Source organism: Dendrobates tinctorius, unplaced genomic scaffold (assembly GCF_039654945.1).
Source record: "Dendrobates tinctorius isolate UK_male_01 unplaced genomic scaffold, ASM3965494v1 ptg000254l, whole genome shotgun sequence".
NCBI classification, from domain to species: Eukaryota; Metazoa; Chordata; class Amphibia; order Anura; family Dendrobatidae; genus Dendrobates; species Dendrobates tinctorius.
The window spans coordinates 24,712,411-24,731,793 of NW_027361921.1; the positions used below are offsets into that span (position 1 = coordinate 24,712,411).

At 44.6% G+C, this 19,383-nt stretch overlaps 1 protein-coding gene across 1 annotated transcript in view; it reads right to left on the bottom strand.

Annotated features, from left to right (window-relative positions):
- The window catches only part of LOC141067757 (carboxypeptidase O-like), a 340,782-nt gene that overhangs the window by 213,266 nt on the left and 108,133 nt on the right, over nt 1-19,383 (bottom strand). The window contains exon 4 of the mRNA XM_073558228.1: nt 1,852-1,966. Coding sequence (XP_073414329.1) covers nt 1,852-1,966 — 115 coding nt within the window. The remainder of the gene's footprint in view (nt 1-1,851; nt 1,967-19,383) is intronic.

Below are 19,383 nucleotides of genomic sequence, written 5' to 3' on the forward strand. Positions count from 1 at the left end.
ATAAACACGCAGCAGATGCTACAGTAACGAAGTCTCAGCTATGCATGAACGCAGTAGCGGGACGCTACGCATGCGCAATAATATTAATGGAATATGCCATACTAAACATGGTGCCGATTGAGCACCGGACCTTCTTTAGTACGCATGCCTGGGGAATATCCCGCTGTTAGATCTTTTTGATTGGCTTAGCAGCTAGTGACAGGAAGATTATGCGCAGTACATGCGCAGATACATCTCAAACATGGTATGTTAGCAAAGAAAATAGCGATTATGGTATTGCACTCCTGAGGTGTTCCATCTTACCTGGGGAGTGGGATACTACATCTCAGGAGGAGGTGCAGTACCTCTGTGGCGACTGAACCCTCAGGGGCGCCACACCTGTATATCTGGCAAGTATATGGATTAGTTGCTGGGAGGACCGTGCACCCACTTGATTGCATGTGCTGTTCCATTTTTTCTATCTATCTATCTATCTATCTATCTATCTACCTAGATATGGCAGTTGCTACTGATGAGAGTCTGTCTACGAGGAGGAGAGAAGAGGGAAGGGCTAGAAGAAGAGCTCCTCATTTCTCCTCCACACTTACCCTCTTCCAACTACATACAATCTCAACAGTGGCAGCCGTCATCTCCTATCTCCATAATGTAAAAATCTGCCTTCACTGAAAATAAATTTTACCCAAGAATTGAGAGTTTTAAGAATAAATGCTTGGAGAGAAAGAAGCAGATTTCTCTGGTAGCATACTGTATATTACAAAGTAGCTTATTTTCAGGTGTGCTATTGATTTATGAAATAAAGATTAAAACGACGGACATAACTTGGTGTACCGATATGTCATTTTGTGTCCAGTGTAATACATCCAGGATACCATTTTAGCAAATATTTTAATAATAATTACTTTAATTGCAATATATATATAGCTTTTTTACACTTTAGCATATGCAAATAATTCTTAGAATTTAGCAAGGTCGTTACCATTTGAATACAACCCTCTATTAATAAAGAACTTGCTAAGGGAAAGTCTATTTTTTATCAAATGTTCGCCAATATAGCCTATATGTTTGCATATGCTACAAATTGGGATCACTTCTGCCATTAGGCGAAGGGTGTTATTGTCCGGCCGCTGTGTGTAGGACTTTGAAGTGAATGGGGCTGTAGTGTAGTTTCCTGCACAGCTGCTTGGCCAGGAGCTGAAAAAAATGTATAAGGGAATGTAGCCCCTTTATTCTTGGAATTAATGGGGACTCAGAAATCAGACTTTCACCAATCAGAAAGAGATGGCATAGCCTACTACTATGCTAGTTTTTCATAACATGAATATGTCCTTATAAGATTATATATAATAGCCTGACATTTCACGTTACAGGAAGCAAAGTGGAGTTTACATTTACTGCAGATCTATAGATCTATAGATGAAGAGGCAATTTGCATATTATTTTCCCAGAGGAGCATAGCACGGCGAATAAGTCTCCTTACCTTGACAAGCCACAGCTGGCATGTCACTCTCCGCAAGGAGAAACCTTACTTCTTAGACCCTAGTCCAGAGCCTCTCACCTTGCCAAATCAGATCTCATACTTTGCACTGACGAGAGCCAACAGCTCGAAACACCGTGTCTGCAAATTGAGATTCTGATTTGGCTTGTATCCTAAGTCATACTACAAGACTCGTTAAAGGGTTGATTGTGACTTGTAGGATCGCTACTACCAATAGGTGGCGCTGTAGAGTAAAAGTCCTCTTTCTTTCTGAAGAGGCAATTTGCAGATCTATAGGTTTTTTATTATTGTATTTCGTTACCAAGAAGTAGCCCTTTACTCAGAAATTCTTACGTAGATCTCAGTCCCATACTTGCCTCATCCATTGGGTGATATATTGTATAACTATAGTTCTCCAGAGTTATTGGCGCACTCCTTTTCGGTCTCACACTTGAGCGATCTATTTGCTTCTGCACATCTTCAATCATGATCCTGCAAGCATTTTACAGCATTAAACAAAAATATATTTTCTATTTATTTATTTCAGCCAAACACAATAATCAGCTCTTCATATTTCTGCTTGTAGAACAACTTTTCATAAACATAGTGTGTTCAACATTTAGGAGCAGTCATTTTTATTAATTAGTGATTGTTGTGATTCTGGTAAAATGTTAAGTGACCATTGATAAAGATTCCTGTATGGTCTGTTTATTTTTCATATTGAGTCTGGATATTGCATTTCTTCGAAGTTACACATCACTATGCTCTGTGTGAGCTGGAAGTCGCTTTTATAATGTAAGTCTATGGAGCCTGTGAAGAATATGGGGGCTATAGTTTCTTGCCAATCAACTATGATAACCTGTTAAAAATTATAGTCCTCTTACAAAGTCTGAAGCTAAGAAAGCAAACCATTCTCAGTAGGCGGCCAAGCGAAATTCAATCCTATAGCAGATAGACTGTAAGGCCACATGCACACATCCAGTATTTGGTGAGTTTTCTACCCCAGTATTTGTAAGCCAAAACCAGGAGTGGGTAATAAATGCAGAAGTGGTGCAAATGTTTCTATTATGCTTTTCCTCTGAATGTTTCACTCTTGGTTTTGGCTTACAAATACTGGGGTAAAAAACTCACCAAATACTCAATGTGAGCACATGGCTTAAGGGCTCATATCCATATGCAAGGAAAAAAAGGTCTGATTTCCGGACCAAAAAGGGACGGCTGCCATATGAGTGTCATGCCAGTGTCATGCGAATGTCATGCACTTTCTTTGCCATTTTTAAACAAAATATTCAAAATATTTTTCAAAACACACATATATATATAATATATAAATATATATATATATAATATATATATATACATAATCAATAATAAATCAATGCAGGAGCCAACACGATAGAAGACATGGATTACATACACTAAATAGTTGCAGAATAGTTAGAGATGTAGATGTCAGTGACCAATACAATTAGTAGTGTGTGTGTGCAAATTGGGGACATGTATTTAATAAATGATTATTTCACAGAAAAAAAATGGCGTGAGGTCCCCTTATAATTAATAGCCAGCAATGGCTATGCAGACAGCTGAGGGCTAATGTTAATAGCCTAGCAATGGGCCATGGATAGTGGCCCCCCAGCTAAAAACATCAGCTCTCAGCAGCCCCAGAAAAGGCGCATCTCACATACACTCAGCTTGAATTAGCGTGACCTCATCACAGACATTTTCCTACGGTCCTGAGGTCACAGCAGTTCATGCTGGCTGCGAGAACAGCTTCTGTGAATAGCAGTGATGTCACTTATGCTGCGCTCCTTGACAGTCTGACCTGTGGCGAACTCTGGAGCGTGGGAAAATCAACTGGCATTTTCCCACGCTCAAGAGGTCATCGCAGTTCAGACTGTGAGGGAGCTCAGACTTAGTGACGTCAGCGCTAGTCACTGAGTATGTGCTGGCAGCATCTCATTCATTTACCAGTAGTTTGCAGCCAGGGCGGTGGCATCTTAGCACCTTCCTGGTTGCAAACTGAATATATCCCCCAGATATGGATTACGTCGTGGGACAAAACAACGGACAGGTATGGTATATTTTTGCTTATTATTTTATATTTATTACAGGAGAACGAGGTCTTCGGGGAATTAGCAGAGGTTGTAAGTATAGTTTAACTAAGAACAATAAAGGAGTCTGTGTGTTTATTTCAAATAAAGGATTTTTCAATAGGTGTCTGTATTTTCTTTACAATTTGACTATATGGGGTTAGTAATAGGGGTGTCTTATTGACGCCTCTCCATTACTAACCTTGGGGCTTGATGTCACCTGAAAGGTGACATCAACCCTCCAACTATAACCCCATATGCCACCGCTACAGGGCAGTTGGATGAGCAAGGCTATGTGCCAGAATTGGCGCATCTTATCTTTTCTGGGGCTTCTGAGAGCTGATGTTTTTAGCAAGGGGGGCCACTATCCATGGTCCCTTCTTTGGCTATTAACAGCAGCCCTCAGCTGTCTGCATAGCCATTGCTGGCTATTAATCATAGAGGGACCCCACACCATTTTTTGTCCGTGAAATAATAATTTATTAATTAAATACATGTCCTCTAATTTGCACACACACACAACTAATTGTATTGGTCGTTGACGTCTATATATCTAACTATTCTACATCTATCTAGTGTATGTAATCCATGTCTTCTATCCTGTCGACTCCTGCATTGATTTTACAGAAGCTGACAATTGAATTACCGGCTAATCTTCTATCTATCTCTCTATGAAATAGAAATACATATATATATATATATATATATATATATATATATATATATATATATATATATATATATATATATGTGTATGTGACACTGACATGTGTGTGTATATATATATACAGTCATATGTAAAAGTTTGGGCACCCCTATTAATGTGAACCTTTTTTCTTTATAACAATTTTGGTTTTTGCAACAGGTATTTCAGTTTCATATATCTAATAACTGATGGACTCAGTTATATTTCTGGATTCAAATGAGGTTTATTGTGCTAACAGAAAATGTGCAATCTGCATTTAAACAAAATTTGACTGCTGCAAAAGTATGGGCACCCTTATCATTTTCTTGATTTGAACACTCCTAACTACTTTTTACTGACTTCCTGAAGAACTAAATTGGTTTTGTAACCTCATTGAGCTTTGAACTTCATAGCCAGGTGTATCAAATCATGAGAAAAGGTTTTTAAAGTGGCCACTTGCAAGTAGTTCTCCTATTTGATTCTCCTATGAAGAGTGGCATCATGGGCTCCTCAAAACAACTCTCAAATGATCTGAAAACAAAGATTATTCAACATAGCTTTTCAGGGGAAGGATACAAAAAGTTGTCTCAGAGATTTAACCTGTCAGTTTCCACTGTGAGGAACATAGTAAGGAAATGGAAGAACACAGGTACAGTTCTTGTTAAGCCCAGAAGTGGCAGGCCAAGAAAAATATCCGAAAGGCAGAGAAGAAGAATGGTGAGAACAGTCAAGGACAATCCACAGACCACCTCCAAAGACCTGCTGCATCATCTTGCTGCAGATGGTGTCACTGTGCATCGGTCAACAATACAGCGCATGCATAACGCCTTTTTGTATGACCAAACAACTCAATCTTTGTTTCATCAGTCCACAGGACCTTCTTCCAAAATGTAACTGGCTTGTCCCAATGTGCTTTTGCATACCTCAGGCGGCTCTGTTTGTGGCGTGCTTGCAGAAACGGCTTCTTTCGCATCACTCTCCCATACAGCTTCTCCTTGTGCAAAGTGTGCTGTATTGTTGACCGATGCACAGTGACACCATCTGCAGCAAGATGATGCTGCAGGTCTTTGGAGGTGGTCTGTGGATTGTCCTTGACTGTTCTCACTATTCTTCTTCTCTGCCTTTCTGATATTTTTCTTGGTCTGCCACTTCTGGGCTTAACAAGAACTGTACCTGTGTTCTTCCATTTCCTTACTATGTTCTTCACAGTGGAAACTGACAGGTTAAATCTCTGAGACAACTTTTTGTATCCTTCCCCTGAAAAGCTATGTTGAATAATCTTTGTTTTCAGATCATTTGAGAGTTGTTTTGAGGAGCCCATGATGCCACTCTTCATAGGAGAATCAAATAGGAGAACTACTTGCAAGTGGCCACCTTAAATACCTTTTCTCATGATTTGATACACCTGGCTATGAAGTTCAAAGCTCAATGAGGTTACAAAACCAATTTAGTGCTTCAGGAAGTCAGTAAAAAGTAGTTAGGAGTGTTCAAATCAAGAAAATGATAAGGGTGCCCATACTTTTGCACCGGTCAAATTTTGTTTAAATGCAGATTGCACATTTTCTGTTAGTACAATAAACCTCATTTGAATCCAGAAATATAACTGAGTCCATCAGTTATTAGATATATGAAACTGAAATAGCTGTTGCAAAAACCAAAATTGTTATAAAGAAAAAAGGTTAACATTAATAGGGGTGCCCAAACTTTTACATATGACTGTATATATATATATATATATATATATATATATATATATATACACACCTATTCTATGTGTATATATGTATTCTATCTTTTCTATTCTAACCTGTCAGTGTGATTTTACAGTAGCCGCAGATGAATTGCTGGCTTTTCAAAGGACACCGGTGTGTAAATATCGGACAACATGCAAGCATGGTACGAGTGCTGTGCAATTTTTTTCTCGCACCCATTGACTTACATTGGCGAGTCTCGTCCGAGATACAAAGCAATATGCAGCATGCTGAGATTTTTTTTCTCAGACCGATTTCAGCTGTGAAAAAAAATCGCAGATGAAATGTCACCCAGTGAATAACATTTCTGACATCGTCCTATGACCTTCCATAGAGAAGCTATGATCCATCATAGGTTATAGAGTTTCAACTGACAGAGCTAGTGAGAGGAAGACTAGGACCATCCCAGGGGGCGGGGAAGAGAGTGACTGATCAAAGGGTTAAGTGCATGTACGGCAATGTGGACTTTCTACCAAGGGAGGTCACACCATGCAGTGTTGGAAGAAGCCGGAAATAGCTGGCTCACACACCTCTGATGTTTTTGCCAGCGTTCAACAGCTGAACATCTAGCCGGTAACTGATTTTTGTATCATCTGTGTAACGTGCTGCTGCAGTGTAGTACAGCGCAACCTCCACCAGGGGTGATGGTGAGGGAAGAGAGGTTGCACACCCACACACACAGCGTAGTAACACAGAGCAACAACACAGGTGTCACAGGTAATGAAAGAGTGGTCAGGCTAGCCGAAGTCAGCAACTGTCAGGAGCAGAAGTACCAAGGGAGACAGCAAGTGTATAGTCAGGGACGAGCGAGAAGTCAGGACCTACGAGGAACGTGGTATCAGAAACATAAGACAAAAGCTGTTGTCAGGGTACAAGCAAGAGGGTCAGAAGCCAATCGGAAAGCGTGGTATCAGAAACGGAAAAACCAGAAGCAGAGTCCAGAGATGAAGCTGAGTCATACACAGGTCCAAGTAATCAGAGTCAGAAGGAACACTAAAGGAATACAGGTCAGAGGCACTAGCTTGGAAGCTTGCAGTATAGCTGATGCTGGCCCGCAGGCTGCAGAGGACTGAAATAGCCCAGCTAGCTCTAGAACTAGGCAGAGAGGATTAACCCCTGCATGACCAGTCCAAAGAGAAGGCAGCAGAAAACAAACTCTGGACTGGATTATGACAATCTGCTTATACATTTGTACTACCATCTGCATTTGCATATCTGAGCATTGTATATGTATAACCATTGTGTCACGATTAGTGATGAGCAGTACTCACCTGAGCATCTCACTGCTCGAGATGCTCGGAGCTCGCCGCATATTAAAGGGGTTGCTCGACTGGAGATCAGGTCCCTGCCCTGCATGTTTGGAGCTCTTTCAAGACCCAATAACCATGCAGGGATTGTCTGCCACACACTGTAATGCTGCAGTCATGTTGGTTGTGGCATTACAACAATTGGCTGGCTGCACAGCGTCATCAGGTTTATATCGGACCTGGCGCGGCGCCACCATGCTCGTCACATGCTGTGTGTGTGTTTGCAGCTTGTGCGGGTGTCTGCGTGTGTGTGCAGCTGTGTATGGGTGTCTGAGTGTGCTTGTGTCTGCGGGTGTGTGAGGGAGTATGTGTGTGCGGCTGTGTGCGGTAATGCTAACGCCGGTGCCGCCGAGATGACCTGCGGTAAAACAGCATGCTTGGCCCGATGACACTACTGCTCCCATCAGGCTATGTCTGGTGTCACTGATAACAGTGACAGCAGTGCCGCTGATGGGAGAGTTGTATTATCTGTGCTCACAGTTAAAAAAAGTAAAATTACATACATATTCGCATTAATATAAAAAATACTTTACACTCACCACACACCAAATCCCTGATGCCCTCGCCTCCCAGAAATAACGTAAAATAATAAATCAACATAAACTCCCTGTCCCCCGCAGTCCAAGGTAATCCAGATTGTCCCACGGCGATCTCATGTGTAGAACAGTCACATTGGGAGATGCGACCGCTCTACCTGGCCACCGGTGATACAATGACAGGAGATTATCGCTTCCACAGTGTATCAACTGATCTGCTCTGGTGCTGTCACTTACGGCACTGCTGCGGGGGAAAGTTCTTACACAGCGGTACTGCCGTAAGTGAGAGCTCATGAACTCCAATGAACTCTCACGACAGTGCAGTGATACTTTCCGTATCCACTGTATGTGACACAACTAATCTCCTTAGGAGACTAGAAGTTCATTTGACTATACTGTTAACAAGTATTGATGATGAGACTCTGTACTAATCTATTCCTCATACCAGGGTCATGGATACTGTGAAGTATTTCCTGGGTGCAGGGGCTGTCAATAACATGTTCACAATTAATTTCTTTTCAAAATGTTGCTGCTTTACATCACTCAGGAATACTTTCTTATTTAATGGTAAGTTCTAACACCGATTCAAATGCACCTCAATAAGGTGTTCTTGTTCCCCTACTTATGCCGAACTGCTCCTTTGCTGATGGGAGGAAATAGTGTTTTTTTCGGGCTGATCATAAACCGACCATAAGACTGACCAGGAGACTTCTCTCCCTTCCCTGAGGAGTCATCACTTTCCCGCATGAGCAGGCCCTTCATCGAGCTGGGTAGAAAAGGCAAAACTGTTTTAAATGATCAAAACAAAAATTAATAGAAATCCTTAAGTGATATTTTCTTAAAAATATTTTAGGGTAGGTGAACTGGCATATTAAGAGAATAATATGTGTTACCATCTTAGTGAAGCATTTGCACAGTGCATAGTTGCCAACCGTATGTCTGACCAGGAGACCATTATTCACTCCCTTCACAAATACTGTATTTGCTACTTTGTGTTGGTATATTACATAAAATCTTAAAAAAATACATTTATTTTTGAGACTATAACATTGAAAAATGTGGAAATACTTTTTCAAGGCACTGTGTTTAATATTTCCTTTTTTCAAGCCTATGAAGGTCTTTAGGGTAATCTTTTTAGTCCATCATATTTATTCCTATTCTTATCAGTATTCCACCTTTCCTCCCCTCACCCTTTTTCCCTACCTTCCCTTATAATACTGCTACTAATAATAATAATTTTATTTATACAGTGCCTGCATATTCTGCAGCCCCTAACAATTAAGCGGGGACATGTACAAACTATAAACATCACAAAGAAACACATACTGTAGTTTAACAATTACAGGAGGAGTGAAGACCCTGCTTGCAAAACCTTTCCCTTTTGTCCTCCCCCATCTTCCTTCCTTTATAGATAATATTTGATAAAACTCATATCAATTATTTTTTATAATAACTAGTCATATAAGACATATATAAAGTGTGACAAAGTCACTGGCAAAGTGCTAGACGGGAGATATGTTTTAATGAGGCTATTTGCTTCAGTGATTTGAAACCCAAATGTTTGCTCCAGAACACTGTTTGTTGAGAGGGGTTAATTGGCCATTTTAAGGGCTGGGTTATTGTGGTCAACCATAGGTGGGAGGTTTTTAACCTTATCTCCACCACAGGGTGTGGTCTGTGATTTAAATAGTCTACAAATGAACAGTATCCTGGAGAGGTTCAACAAGACCTTGAAATTCATGATGAAGAAGGTCATGGAGAAGGATGGTAGAGACTGTGATTTCCAACTACTGTACCCACTGTTCTACATAAGGGAAGTCCCACAGGCTTCTATAGGGGTCTCACCATTCAATCTGATATACGAAGGGCACCCTTGGGGACGTTTGGACATTGCAAAGGAGACCTGGGAAGCAGAGGTAACACCCCACCAAATCAATAATGAACATGTGGCCCAGATTTAGGACAGGATCGCGAAGGTGATGACAATTGTGAGGGAGAATCTCCTTCAAGCACAAGAGGCCCAGGCAAGGGTCTACAATTGGTTGGTGAAACTGAGACATTTCACCCTGGAGACTGGGTGTTGGTGTTGATCCCCAAGGTAGAAAGTAAATTCCTGGTCAAATGGAAAGAGCCATACGAGGAGGTCAAAAAGTTAAGAGGTGTAAACTACAAGGTCCACCAGCCACGGTGAAGAAAGATGTACCAAGTGTACCACATTAACCTGCTCAAACTATGGTGGGACAGGGAACCAGTGGAAGCAATGTGCCTGGGGATCAATCTTGAAGCTATGGCTGAGGATGTCACAGTGGCAGAGACACTGTCATTGTCCCAGAAGCAACAGTGCTGAGAGTTGCTTGAGTGGAACCGAGACCTGTTTTCAGAGTTGCCAGGATGTGCGCAGGTTGTGGAGCATGAAAACCTAAAGTAATGGCATGTGAGGGTGAACCACAAGCTGTATCAGTATCCAGAAACCCGCCACAAGATGATCTTTAAGGAGGTGAGGAGAATGTTGAGACTGGGCGCAATTGAGGAATCAAAGTGCGGCTTCTCCAGCCCCGTTGTCATGGTACCAAAGCCTGATGGAGAATGGTGTTTTTTCAATGATTACAGGAAGCTAAATGAGGTTTCCAAATTTGACACGTAATTCTCCTGTCCCCAAGTGCCAAGGAGAAGGCGGCTTTCTCTACACCTGATGGTTGCTTTCAATACACCAGGATGCTGTTCAGTCTGCAGGGAGCCCCAGCTACCTTCCAGAGGGCCACTGACCAGATCCTAGCCTCTCAAAAAAAATATGCAGCAGTTTATCTGGACGACATCATGATCTGCAGCCTGGATTGAGGAAGTCACCTACAGAAGGTCCAGGCAGTACTGGATACACTGAGGAAAGCATTGATGGAAGGAGCGAAATAAAGCTGCAATAAACAAGGAGGAGGCAATCCAAAATAAACCATCATCGGTCTCCAAGAAACAAGTTTAGGTGTTTCTGGGAATTATGGGATACTATTAGAGATTTATTAGTGACACTCCTGTGCTATGTGTCCTGACAAGGAAACTGAACTAGTGCATGTTGTCAGTGATGAGGTCACCACAGTTCAGCTCAGTGAGCTCACAGAAGATCAGAGTGAGAATTTCTCACGGTGATCTGCGGTTAACTCACTGAGCTGAACTGTGGTGAACTTAGTGACTTTTCCCACAATGCTGAGGTCACCGCAGTTCAGCCTGGCTGGGAGCACAGCCTTACTGACCGGCGGTACCCTCGAAGAAGTCACCGCCGGTTACTTATGCTGCGCTTGCAGCAGCTCATTCACCAGTGTTTCTCAGCCTGGACAGTCGCATCTTGGCACCGTCCAGGTTGAAAATTATTTATCCCACAGACATAGATTACAGCGTGGGAAAGAATGACAGACAGGTGAGGGATAGTGTTGTTTTTTTTATTTTTGCTTTATTACAGAAGATGAGGGATTCAGTGGAATTAGGTATTAGGTGAGTATAACAGTGTTTATTATTTATAAATAAAAATGAAAAAGTATGTTTTGTTTTATTTCAAATAAAAGACATTATACTGTCTGAGTCTTTATTTACCATGTAACTATAGGATTAATAATGGATAGGTATCTCTCCCGAACCTGTAATGGCACTCCTGCTAAATTTTTGGGAGAGAATGACCAGTTTAGGGTATTCATGATGAGCTGTAGGTTATTTTTTTACACTTCACCTATGGTTGTCATGGGTGGAGTTCCAGCGGTTGGGAATAATCATGTCCCTATTGTGAGGGGTCCTCAGACCTGGGCATTTTCTTGGTCCCCATAAGCCCCAGAACGGTTTTCTGTTAAAGCCATTCATGACAGTTTAGGTCTGATATATGAAAAACCTGACAGGATAGAAGTCGCTGAGACTAAGCTCATGATCCTGTCACAGGGGGGTCGCACAACTGAGGGCTACTGTACTAAGTTCCGCCAGGGGTCCACTGAAGTCCTGTGGAATGATGCAGCTCTCAGGTGACAGTTCCACAAATGTCTTTCCAAAACCCTTAAGGATGCTCTGGTCCTTTATAACGCCCTTTGTTCTCTAGCAGATGCCATGACCCAGAAAGTATGAATAGACCGCAGAATTCCTGAGAGACACGATGAACAGCAGGCTGCCCATTATTCTTCCATGGGGCATATCCATTTGTAAGGGGGTGAAGCACAGGAAGAGACGAAGGTGCGTTGCCTCCTCTGCTCCGTGTCCGGAACCATTGAGCTGTACAGCAGGTTCCCCGGTGAGGGGAGACTTTCGGTGCGGGACAGGAAACAGTACGGACTGAGCGCGGGAAAGATGTTCGTGCAGAGGACAGAGCAGGACGCAGCTGCACGTCGGAGAGGAGAGACAGCTCACGGCCAGAGATTTTAGACAGGAGGACTGGACATGGATATTGCCATCCGTGAGTACGTGGAAGTGGAGTCCTCAGTGAGTAGCGAAGTGCATACTACAGACCGTGCAAAGACAGTTACCCACCCGCGCAGCCCCCAGTACCCGTGGTGGTAGCACAGAGCCCCTGATTCCTGCTGAGAGACGTATAGAGACACAGAGCACCATACCTAAGGAGAGACTGATAGTTTTGAAGCATAGACTCAGAGTAAGGCTGGTTTCACATTTGCGTTTTTTTGCGCTGGAAAAAAACGCATACGTGCGCATGCGTTTTTCCCCTATATTTAACATGGGTGCGCATACCTGCGCGCTGGCATGCACACGTATGCGATTTTCATGCGCTGCGTTTTTTTGGGGTGTGCGTTGGTATTTTCCAGACGCAGCATGTTGCATTTTTTGGCCCTGCAAAAAAGCGCATGCGCACGTATGCGCACGTTTTGCGCTAAAAATGGCCATTAAAGCCTATGGGTGCGCATATGTGCGCATTGGCATGCTTATGTATGCGTTTTTTTGCACATGCGTTTTTTTTTGTTAACCATGGAATTTAGGGGTTTGGGTTAGAGTTAGGGTTAGTTAAAGGGGTTTAGGGTTAGGGTTAGGGTCAGGGTTAGGGTTGGGGTTAGGGTCAGGGTTAGGGTTAAGTATGGTTTGGTTAAGGGTTAGGGTCAGGGTTAGGGTTAGGGTTAGAATTAGGGTCAGGGTTAGGGTTAAGTATGGTTTGGTTAAGGGTTAGGGTCAGGGTTAGGGTTAGGGTTAGTTAGGGTTTAGGGTTTGGGTTAGGGTTAAGTATGGTTTGGTTAAGGGTTAGGGTCAGGGTTAGGGTTAGGGTTAAGTATGGTTTGGTTAAGGGTTAGGGTCAGGGTTAGGGTTAGGGTTAGGGTCAGGGTTAGGGTCAGGGTTAGGGTTAGTTAGGGTTTAGGGTTTGGGCTAGGGTTAAGTATGGTTTGGTTAAGGGTTAGGGTCAGGGTTAGGGTTAGGGTTAGGGTCAGGGTTAGGGTTAGGGTCAGGGTTAGGGTTAGTAAAGTCATGGTTTGGGTTAGTGTGAGGGGCTAAAAATGGCCATTATAGCCTATGGGTGCGCATATGTGCGCATTGGCATGCTTATGTATGCGTTTTTTTGCACATGCGTTTTTTTTTGTTAACCATGGAATTTAGGGGTTTGGATTAGAGTTAGGGTTAGTTAAAGGGGTTTAGGTTTAGGGTTAGGGTCAGGGTCAGGGTTAGGGTTGGGGTTAGGGTCAGGGTTAGGGTTAAGTATGGTTTGGTTAAGGGTTAGGGTCAGGGTTAGGGTTAGGGTTAGAATTAGGGTCAGGGTTAGGGTTAAGTATGGTTTGGTTAAGGGTTAGGGTCAGGGTTAGGGTTAGGGTTAGGGTTAGTTAGGGTTTAGGGTTTGGGTTAGGGTTAAGTATGGTTTGGTTAAGGGTTAGGGTCAGGGTTAGGGTTAAGTATGGTTTGGTTAAGGGTTAGGGTCAGGGTTAGGGTTAGGGTTAGGGTTAGTTAGGGTTTAGGCTAGGGTTAAGTATGGTTTGGTTAAGGGTTAGGGTCAGGGTTAGGGTTAGGGTCAGGGTTAGGGTCAGGGTTAGGGTTAGTAAAGTCATGGTTTGGGTTAGTGTGAGGGGCCACCTAATGTTGGAAAAAAACGCAAACGCGGTAAAAACGCACTAAAAACGCATACAAACGCATAAAAACGCTGCGTTTTTTTCATGCATGCTCATAAAAATGCTTGAAAAAAACGCAGCAGTTGTATGCTTTTGTATGCGTTTTTTCAATGCGTTTTTTTGCGGGAAAAACGCGCTGCAAAAAAAAGCAAGTGTGAAACTAGCCTAAGGGAGACCCGGAATGCCTTGTATTCCCCCTGCCTTTTCTCATTAACTCCCGAGACCCCTGTTGTAGGTCCATAGAGACTGCAGAGCCTACAGCGACTAGAGAGATGAAAAGTGCCGCTGCTGACGGCGCCGACACTGGAGAAGACGACCCCACAAGAAAGTTCTCATCAGACTGATAAGTTCCAAGAACCCTTTTTCCTAACTGTTATTCTTTTTGACTGTTTGATATACTGCTTTAAAACCAGTTTAACCCCAACTGCTTTCTCCCTGCGAGGAGTATTATATCCCTGTAAATAAAACCCTTTAACTTTTGATCTGTCTCGGTTCCGTCGTGACATACTCAGTACCTGCACATTTATTACACTTGGCGCAGTCGGCAGGAAGCCACATGGCAGCGTGGACTGGGCAGACCAAGAAGTTGGGGGAGGCCCCAGGTCACACATTTCCCTGGGAGCCATGTTGAATAATCTGCCAAAGTTTACTGGGAGTAATGTGATGTTGTGGAGTTGGACGGAGCATATACGGGGACTGATGCAGAAGCATCCCATGATACCGGCCCTGGAGGCAGAGATTGCATTAATGGCCCTGGAAGGGGAGGCATGGGATTCTGTTATGCTTTGTCCCCCCCGAGAAAAAGATACCCTGGACAAAGTGCTGCACACACTTGAGGAGACGCATGGGGATCCCACTGACGTAGGAGAACTGCGCATGCGACCGTTTCACTGGGTTCAAAGAGAGGGGGAGACTGTGACACAATTTATGAACGCCCTGCAAGAGCTCCATATTGCCATCAAACGGAAGGATGGCTTAGGTGTAGGGTCAGTTGACGTTGTGCTCTGGTGATGGGTTTGTGCGACATAATGATGAAACAGGCCCTGCAAGAGCGCATGCAGGCAAAGCCAGAAATAGCTTTCTCTGAAATTGGCAGTGAGGCACATGCGCAAGAGCAAGAGTAGGGAGTGACAGGGCCCGTGGGGAAGGTACGGAGCGGAGAGGTAACAACTCCACGGACACTATGCCTCAATGGGTGGAAGACCTGAAGACAGAGATTAGACAGGTCCGTGAACAAATGGCGGCCTCAAGAAGAACTCGGGAGATAGAGCCCGTCCCTATGGAACGGGACAGAGAAGCTGCCCCTGATGTGAGATTGATACTACCCAGAGGAGAATCCCTCTTACGTGTTATACCTGTGGAGAGTCCGGCCACATCGCTCGGTGGTGTCCTCGGTGGAGCCGACCATCCCCGTGCCATCCGTTAAACTAGGTGGCTCCGAGCCCAAGGGACGCCGCCCGGAGCGTGAAAATTGGAGGACGAGTAGCAGAAGTCCCACCAGCCTTGTTTCCACATGCCCCCTGGTCTGGGCAGAAATCAATGGAAAAGCAGTGCGGTGCCTGGTATATACTGGTTCACAAGTGACTACCATGCCTGAAAGATATTTCATTTCCGCCGTCACTTCACGGAGGCACTACGGCCAGAATGGGGCCCAGTGATCAAACTTATGACGGCTAACCACTTACCAATCCCAGTCGCAGGGGTGGTATGGATGAACATAGGAGTCTGCGGTAAAGATGTAAGGAAGAAGAGGCATAGTACTGGTGGATGGAGAAGCAGCTAAGGACCATACCGTGACCCTGGGCATGAATGTACTTAAAGATCTCAGGAGCCTTCTGTTTAACAAGTCCCCAGAGCAGTTCCTGCAGCAATGGAATGATCAAACCCCTCAGTGGAGGGTCTTTCAGCAATTGATACAGACAGCTCAGCGCCGGGAAGCATATGGTGACGGGAAGGAACTCGGCAAAGTCATCGCACCCACCTCCGTTAATCGTGTGTTGCCTCCTGGACAGACTGTACTGTCCATACCTGTCCAAGCTGGTATTCCCCTGGAGGGGGTGGAGGTTTAAATTGAACCCAGCGGAGTCGACCAGTTGCCGTTGGGAGTAATGGTCGCATGGACCCTGGCTACCATTCGGGATGGCACTGTCCTCGAACGATATTTAAATTTGGGGGAAACTCATGTAACTTTACCCCCCAAGAGTGAAGTAACCCACATCCTGGGTCCCCCAGATGAGCTGATACTGACTGAGGCAGCACAGCTGACTGCAAGGTCAGAAGATCTGTGGCTAGTGACCGTCAAGGCGTAGGCAGCCCCAGACCCCAGATTGCTGCAGGAGGGGCGACAGATACTGGAACACATGAGGGCAGAGCTCACAGAACTGACCCCAGCAGGTGCCCCAGGTGGAAGCCTTTTTGGGAAAATACCAGGAAGTGTTCACGAAGAATGAAGATGACTTTGGGCGTACCACGGCCATCACCCATGAGATACCCACCAGGGATGCGGCACCAATCCGGGAGCGGTACTGCCAGAAACCTCTACAGATGTACCAAGAAGTAAAGGGGATGCTGTCGCAGATGTTGAAGAAGGGGGTTATACGTGAGAATCAGAGCCCATGGGCTGCCTCCATAGTCTTGGTGAGGAAGAAGGACGGGTCCCTACGCTTCTGTGTGGACTACCGCCAGCTCAATGCTTGCACAGTGCGAGACTCATATCCACTGCCGAGGATAGAGGAGTCCCTGTCTGCGCTAGGAAATGCCAGGTACTTTTCCACATTAGATCTGGCCAGCGGTTACTGGCAAGTACCAATATCCGAACGAGATTGAGCCAAGACAGCTTTCATCCTTCTGATGGGATTGTATGAGTTCGACCGCATGCCCTTTGGCCTAGCCAATGCCCCAGGAACGTTTCAACGCCTCATAGCGAGATGTCTGAGAGACCTGAACTTTGAAGCCACTTTGATTTACTTGGACAATATCATCATCTTTGCCCCCACCTTTTAAGAACATCTGCAGAGGCTGGAGCAGGTTCTGAGTCGGCTACAGAGGTACGGGTTGAAAGTGAAACCTCAGAAGTGTCATCTCTTCTGGACTGAGATTTAATACTTGGGGCACGTTGTTTCCACTGAGGGAGTGAGGCCTTCTCATGAGAAGATTGCTGCGGTACAAGAGTGGCCAATCCCCAAAACTGTGAAAGATGTGAATGCATTCTTGGGACTCACCGGATACTTTCGACGCTTCGTAAAAGACTTTACCCGCATTGCAAATCCCCTTCTGGAGCTGTTGAGGGGAGTACCCTCGTGTGCCAAAAACAGGAACATACAGTGGGGAAAGCATCAGGAAGAAGCATTCCTATCCCTGAAGAAGGCTTTGATGGAGGCCTGTTGTGAGTTCATTTTCCCCTTCACCGTTGATGTCTGATGAACTACCTCTGCTGGTGAAGAGAGTTAGTGAAATTGATTGGGTTGAGAAGAACATGTCATCTGAACAGGTGGAGCCTGATTGGACACCCAGAATCACTGAGTGGATATAAGGCAGCCGACACCCTACAGGGGTGCTGGTGATCCTTTCTGCTCTGAGCTCTTGCAACCGGTTAGTCCTGTCTACTGAAAGCTAAGTTTTTGCCCTCTTATTTTTCCATGAGATTTTGTCTGTTTGCTTCGTGTTTTGTGTTCAGTCTGCCTTTGTTGGGACGGGCTGAGCTCCATTTTTGTCTCTGATCAGTTTATCGCTTTGCTCTGTTTTCAGAATATACCCGAGTGCTGATATAGTGATTTTGAAGTCCTAGCGACTTCAGGGCCTTTTTCCCTATCAGACGGTTGGGACATTTTTGGTAGGGTTTTTTGCGGATTGCAGCCAGCATCTTTTCTGTCCTTTCTGTTATGATTGAGTCACCGTAGGAGGCAAAAACAGAAATGCTAGCTAAGTCCAGAAAACCAGAGAAGTTGGCAGCTATCGGATTGCAGACCCCTGAACCTATCAACACAACTAGCAGTAGCCGTGGGGGGTTCCTACGATGCCCTAGACCCCTCGATCACAGCCGGAGAATTAAATAGGCCTAAAGAAAGAAAAGGGAAATCTAAACTGCCCCAGAGCAGACCCCCAAAGCAATAGGCAGCCCCCAACATATAATGACGGTGAAGCAAGATGAAAACACTAACACAGACAGAAAGATAGACTGAGCAAAGACGGGGCCCAAGCTAACTAGATAGAAAAGGACAGGAAGGCTGCTGTCTGCAATCCGAGAAAAACCCTATGAAAATAAGAGCCAACAAACTGACAGTGGAAAAAGCCCTGAAGACGCTAGGCTTCAAAAAAGCTATGTCAGTACTCAGGAATATTCTGAAGACAGAGCTACAGGCAAAAGGAGATTCAGCTCACCCCAGCAGGGAATGGCAGAATACAGAAAAGCAAGGAAAACAACAACCAAACACAAATGCTAACAGGCAAAGCAGAAAACTTAGCTTTAGGGGAGCAGGAATCAGACTGGTGTCCTAGAGGTCCACAGAGAAATCACCCACAGGGCAGAAGGGCGTCGGCAGCCTTATATCCAGTCCGTGACTCCACTCAGCCAGTCATCCTCATTAGGCTCAGGTGCCTGATAATCAGGCTCATTACCTTCCTTTACCAGAATAGGGAGTTCACCAGACCTCAGTGACGAAGGGGAAAATGAACTCACAACACCTTTCCTATTTAGTTAGTTGGGCCCCATCGTTTGCTCAACCTGTCTTTCTGTCTGTGTTTGTGTTTTCATCTGCTTTTCACCGACAATACATGTTGGGAGCTGTCTATTGCTTTGGGGTCTGCTCTGGGGCAGTTTAGATTTCCCCTTTCTTTCTTTAGGCTTATTTAGTTCTCCGGCTGTGAACGAGGGGTCTAGGGCACCGTAGGAACCCCCCACGGCTACTGTTAGTTGTGGTGAATAGGATCAGGGGTCTGCAATCCGATAGCTACCAACCTCTCCGGTTTTCTTGACTTAGCTTGTATTTTTGTTTTTTCCTCTTTCGGTGACTCATTCATAACAGAGGCCCCTGTGCTGGCTTATGCTAACTTCTCGCAGCCGTTCATCTTACACACTGATGGGAGTTTACAGGGGCTCAGAGCAGTGCTATCCCAGATGAAGGACAGAAAAGAGCGTGTCATAGCCTACACCAGTCGGGCTTTACATGACTCGGAGAAAAATCCAGAAAATTACAGTTCATTCAAGCTGGAGCTGTTGGCGCTGGTGTGGGCAATGACTGAGAAGTTTGTGGAGTATCTGGCTGGCTCAGAAGGTCATGTACTTACGGATAACAATCCGTTGGCTCATCTAGAGACCGCCAAGTTAGGGGCTCTAGAACAACGTTGTGTAGCCCGGATGGCCAAGTTCCAATACAGAATCTCCTACAAGGGAGGATCAGAGAATGTTCATGCTGATGCCCTTTAACGAGTGAATTATCGCCAACCAGCACTGTTATGATTGAGTCACCGTAG